The sequence below is a fragment of the Tupaia chinensis genome, unplaced genomic scaffold (assembly GCF_000334495.1).
Source record: "Tupaia chinensis unplaced genomic scaffold, TupChi_1.0 Scaffold000369_1, whole genome shotgun sequence".
Lineage (NCBI taxonomy): Eukaryota > Metazoa > Chordata > Mammalia > Scandentia > Tupaiidae > Tupaia > Tupaia belangeri.
Genome location: NW_006159866.1, coordinates 1,585,349 through 1,591,281, shown reverse-complemented (window position 1 = coordinate 1,591,281; position 5,933 = coordinate 1,585,349). Strand labels below are relative to the sequence as shown.

The following is a 5,933-nucleotide window of genomic DNA, read 5'->3' as shown; positions in this document are numbered from 1 at the left end:
TTTAAACCCACCGGGCCCAGAACACGACCCGCAGTCGACTACAGGGGAGTCCAGCAACATAGCCATTACACCAACTGTTGGTCCCACTAAAATAATTTTTTAAAAGAATTTTTTTAATTTTTATTTGTTATTTTTAATTTTTTAATAATTATTTATTTATTATCATTATTTTTCTATTTTGATCAGAGAGAGAGCAAGCCACCAGGTCCAGGACTCGAACTGTGGTTGACCATGTAGGAATCCAGCACCTTTAACCACCATGCCACCTGCCGGCCCAATTATTATTATTTTAATTTGCCAGCTCTTAATTTCTGTCTTTTGGTTTTGAATTCCAATGCCTTTTCAAATTCAACACTTGGCACTGTCTCCTCTGTCAGACACGGACTCACAGAGCACCAGTACTGTGGGGCCTATGGAGATCTGAGAACAAATCTCTTTCATGGAAGAGAGAACTGAGGCCTCCAGAGGGAGAAGGATTCCCACAAGTCAGCACAGAGTTGTGATCAGGACCCTGCATCCTGGCTTGGTGCTCTTTTCTCCAACTCTTTCACTTTTGGTCAGGACATACTGGGGACAGAGAAAGGAGGAAACTCCTTCATATACCAACCTGGGAGTTTGGATTTTTCAGGGTCGAACAGGTCGACGAGGCCCATGTCCTGCAGCCGCTCCTTTAAACTGAAGCCATCCTCAATGCGGAAGCGGGGCATGTGGACCACCAGCATCATCTCCGCCAGCTCATCCAGCCACTCCTGCAGCACCTCTGGAGTGAGTTCCTGCTCTACCTTGGCCAGGCTCTTCTCAGGCTTGGGCAGGACAAGCACCATGGTGATGTCATCCCCCTTAAAGGGCAACTCGAGCACCTGGGTGCCTTCGGCCACACGCCGATAGCGGAACTTGCCTTCCTGGTACATCATGGTGGCTGAGCACGACTCCCCATTGGCCTTGTAGAACAGTTCCTCCCTCGTGTTCTCAGGGCTGAACTTCGACTTCCACAGGCCCTGGGAGAAGGTGCCAGATAGGAGAATCACAAAGCAAGAACAATAACACCCCCACAGGACATGTACCAACGCGGGACGTACTCGCATTCACCATTACCTTATTTCGTAAGTCTGATTGTTAGGGAAAGGGACTACAGAGGGATGCAGTAGAATTGTGAGTGGCCTTTTTTTATTTTTTAAATATTTCCCAGATTTTCAGTAGTGACTATTTGCTTTTATAATCAGAAAATAAAATCAAGAACAGCCTACTCTTTGCAAGTTTTTTCTTAAATCTAATTGCTTTTTGCTTTCTGCCTCCTACCAGCCTCTTTTCCAAAGTTCTGGGCTCTGCCCCAATGAATAACAGCTGGACACATAATTCCAGGAGGTCACGTGGAAGCCAACAGGGTAGCAAGTGAGTTCCTGGCTGGCATCCTCTTCAAAGTAGGAGGGGCCCTGAAGTCTAAGATATGCCTTTGAAATGTCTGAGCTGTAATTACCATTCCTTATCACTTCCTATGTCTTTGATTTTGAAACAAGTCGTTTTACTCTTCTGAGTGGTGGTTCTCATTTATAAAACTAGGAACTAGTGATAGCTAACATTTACAGAAACTTACTGTGTGCCAGAAACTGCCCTAAGCATTTTACAAGCATTAAGATAGTCAATCCCCTCAGTAGCCCTATGAGGTCAGTGTATCATTATCATCATTTTATAGATGTAGAAACTGAGGCATAGGAGGGTCTGAGGCTGTCATCTAAGTTCACACACTTAGAATATAAAACTAAGTGGTCTGAGTAGCCCAAGGTCTTTCTTGTGATGTTGCGACTATCACTAGTAAATGGCAAATTGTTCCATGAGCTGTAAAGGGCCATACACATTGTGGAAGTGCAATCCTCTCTGTTCTTAGGAGAGGGAAACCCCAAGAAACAGAGAGGTTGGCAACCAGAGTGACTAGCTACACCTTGGGGCTGTGTGGGAGGAAAAACATGTATGGAGCACATCCAGGATGGGAAAACATGCCGCGGTTCCACTGGCCTTACACTGGTGGTCCTTGCAAGCATTGGTGGCCCCACCACCGTTTTCTATACCCTCTCCCTCCTCCTTCAAAGATAATCAGGTTAGAACAGTCTTCAGCACTCTCAATTCTCTAAGGAAGACAAGGCCCTCTGCATGGTCAAAGAAGGGACCTCTAATACTTCTGAGGTGTACCTGGAGGTTTAGAAACTCCAGGCAAGGGAAACTGAGTAACTATAGGAGCTGCTCCAGGTGATGAGAAAATAACAGTTTGTAGACCTCAAAATGGAGCTAAGTAGACAGCAGAGACTGTTCCATAGATATGCAAGTCGATCATCATGCACATCTTGCAGCGGGCAGGCTGGTGAATGTGTACAGTCAGCACAGGCCTGGGAACGCTGCTAGGTCACCCTGAACCTCAGCCCAGCATCCAGCTCTCAGTAAATGTGTATGTCTTCCCAGACCATGCATGGACCATTTCTCAGAAAGGATATACCTACACACACCCAGTAACATAAAAGAGGGTAAGCTGAGAATCAGAGGGAGTCTCTGGGGTCTTTCCAGGGTCCTCTGGAGTACCTTAAAGTAAATGGTGTTGACCAGCATGAGAACTGTGAGCTCGTCAATGGCCTCTGGGGGAATGACGTCAGTGATACGACCTTCAGTCTTATTGGAGATCCATTTGTTGATGATGGCTCTGGACTGCTCTGCATTTCCCTGAGGAGAACAGCAAACAAACCTACCCACCTGAACCAATCGTTTGGCTTCACCATTTCTCCATGAAGCATTTTATTTTGTTCCTCATCCCTCTGCCTTTTCCATTATTTGGTTAAGAAGCTCCTACTCTTGGGACCAGCAGATGGCATAAAGGTTACCTCACTAGACTTCTACATGGCCGACTGCTGCTTGAGTCCCCAACCTGGCAGCTTCAAACTCACTCTGGGTGCATGTGCATGCTTGCCCAAAATCTCGAGAGGAGAATGGAAGAGAAGAGATTGCAGCGTGGGTGATTTTTTTGCTTCCTGTCACTCTCACCGGCGAGTGCATGTACCCTATAGCAAAAATCTCAAAAAAAAAAAAAAAAAAGTACAAACTCCAACTCTAACCCAGATGGGTAAAGTCCACACATCCAGTACAGTGCCACTAGTCTTTCATCTAGTTTATAAATGTTATCAGGGCTGGCAGGTGGCATGGTGGTTTAGGGTGCTGGACTCCCACCTGGCCAACCGCAGTTTGAGTCAGGGACCTGTTTGCTTGCTTTCTCACTTTCCCTCTCTCTCTCTCTCTCTCTCTCACTCTGACTCTATCTGGTCAAATTTTTAAAAATAAAATGAAAAAATAAATTTAAAAATAATTCTTAGAAATAAATAAATAAATGTTATCACAAGAGAAAGAACAAGAAAAGAAACAGGACCAGCAGATGGGAGACCAGCAGATGGGAGACCAGCAGATGGCATAGCAGTTAAGTCGCTGGACTCCCACATATTCAACTGTGGTTCAAGTCCTGGACCCAGTGGCTTGAAAATCACGCCAGGCACATGTGCATGTGTGCCTAGTATCCCAGGAGGGACCAGCAGAGGGCATAATGGTTACATCACTGGACTCCCACATAGTCGACCATAGTTCAAGTCCCAGACCTGGTGACTCCAAACACACTGGGCACATGTGCATGCTTATCCAAGATCCTGAGAAGAGAATGTAGGAGAAAGGATTGTGTTATGGCCAATCCCCCTAGGGGGTGATTTCTCACTTTCTGTCTGTCTCTCTGACAAGTACACATGCCCGATAGCATAAATCTTTCTTTTGTTTTCAGAATTATTTAATTTATTTATTTACTTATTTATACTTGTTTATTTATTTTGATTGACCAAAGAGGGACAGAATGAGAGAGACAAAAAGAGAAAGTGAGAAAGCAAGCCACAAGGTCTGGTGAAAGTAAACCACTGTCAGCCATGTGGGGTCTAGCGTCCTTAACCACTGAGCCATCTGCCAGGACCCAAAATCTCTCTTAAGTTAAAAAAAATACGGGGAGGAGAATGGAGGAGAAGGGATTTCAGTGTGGCCATCCCCCCGGGGGAGTGATTTCCACCTTTCTCTCACACTGTGTCTGTCTCTCTCTCTCTGGTGAGCACATGTGTCCTCTACAAGCCTCTTTAAAAAAGGGGGGGAGGAGGGGAAGAAAGCAAAAGACAGGAAGGAGAAAATAGTCTGAGAAAGAGAAAATAAAATATTACATTCTCTGGCTTTGGGAAACCTGAACTCACAAAAATAGTTTCCAAAACAAGTTCTATGGGAAGCTATGAGTAATGGTGGGGGCTTGGAGACTGGAGGGGTAAGGAAATCTCTATGTGGTCAATAAATTTGAGATATGCTGATTGAATAAAACCAACACCACCTGCTGGCATGGTGGTTAAGGCACTGAATCCCACATGGCCGACTCGGCAGTTTGAGTCCTAGATTCAGTGGCTTGAAAAACACTTTGGGGCTTTTAGCTGGAACTGCCATCTTCCAGTAATTAACCAAGATGACGAACACAAAGGGAAACAGTACATGTTCCCTAGGCCTTTTAGAAAACATGGAGTGGTTCCTTTGGCAACATATATGCGAATCTACAAGAAAAGTGTTATTGTAGACATTAAGGGAATGGGTACTGTTCAAAAAGGAATGCCCCAGGAATGTTACCATGGCAAAACTGGAAGAGTCTACAATGTTACCCAGCATGCTGTTGGCATTGTTGTGAACAAGTTAAGGGCAAGATTTTTGCCAAGAGAATTAATGTGCATATTGAGCATACTACCCATTCTAAGAGCAGAGATAGCTTCCTAAAATGTGTGAAGGGAAATGACCAGAAAAAGAAGGAAGCCAAAGAGAAAGGTACCTGGGTTCAACTGAAGCACCAGCCTGCTCCACCCAGAGAAGCACACTTTGTGAGAACCAATGAAAAGGAGCCTGAGCTACTGGAACCTATTTCCTATGAATTCATGGTATGATGGGTGTTAAAAATAAACTAATCTGTGGTCTATAAAAAACAAACAAACAAAAAAACACTTTGGGTACATGTGCAAGCTAGCCCAAAATTCCAAGAGGAGAATGGAGAAGAAGGGACTGCAGCATGGCCATCCCCATGGGGGGGTAATTTCTTCTTTTCTTTCTTTAATAATTATTTTATCTTATTTATTGTTATTATTTTTTAATTTGACCAGAGAGAGACAGAGAGGGAAAGTGTAAAAGCAAGCTGCCATGTTTGGGACGCAGACCACGGTTGGCCATGTGGGAGTTCAGCGCCTTAACCACCACGCAACCTGCCGGCCCCCCAGGGGGTAATTTCTCACTTTCCCTTTCTCTCTGTCTCTTCATCAAGTGCACATGCCCTGTGGCAAAAGTTTGAAAGAAAATAAAATAGATTTCTTTGTTACAGAATTTCTTGGAATACTTAACAGGCTCATGTGCTCATGAATCTCTAAGAAGAGAATATAACATCATATACCAGTTTTATTTGACAATGGGAGCCATTTCAATTAAATAACATGTTTCGGGACCAGCAGTTGGCATAATGGATATGTCGCTGGACTCCCATGTAGTCGACCGTGGTTCGAGTCCCGGACCCGGTGGCTTAAACTCACGCTGGATACGTGTGCGTACACGCCCAAGATCCCGAGAAGAGAATGGAGGAGAAGGGATTGCAGCATGGCCAACCCCCTGGGGGATGATTTCTTGCTTTCTGTCTCTCTCTCTGTCTGTCAGGTGAACGCATGTGCCTTATAGCCAAAACCGCTCAAAAAAAAAAAAAAAGTCTTGTAGGACTGGTATCACCAGAATACCCTTTGAACTTGATGGAAAATATGAAGAATTTATATTTTTAAAAAGAATTATTTAAGTTTGGGACCAGCAGTTAGTGTAATAGCTATGTCGCTGGACTCCCATGTAGTTGACCACAGTTT

General features: G+C 44.5%; 1 protein-coding gene across 1 annotated transcript in view; it reads right to left on the bottom strand.

Annotated features, from left to right (window-relative positions):
* The window catches only part of SERPINC1 (serpin family C member 1), a 17,198-nt gene that overhangs the window by 5,115 nt on the left and 6,150 nt on the right, over positions 1–5,933 (bottom strand). Inside the window, exons 4-5 of the mRNA XM_006153337.3 lie at positions 2,572–2,709; positions 608–998 (exon numbers count right to left, since the gene is read on the bottom strand). Coding sequence (XP_006153399.1) covers positions 608–998; positions 2,572–2,709 — 529 coding nt within the window. The remainder of the gene's footprint in view (positions 1–607; positions 999–2,571; positions 2,710–5,933) is intronic.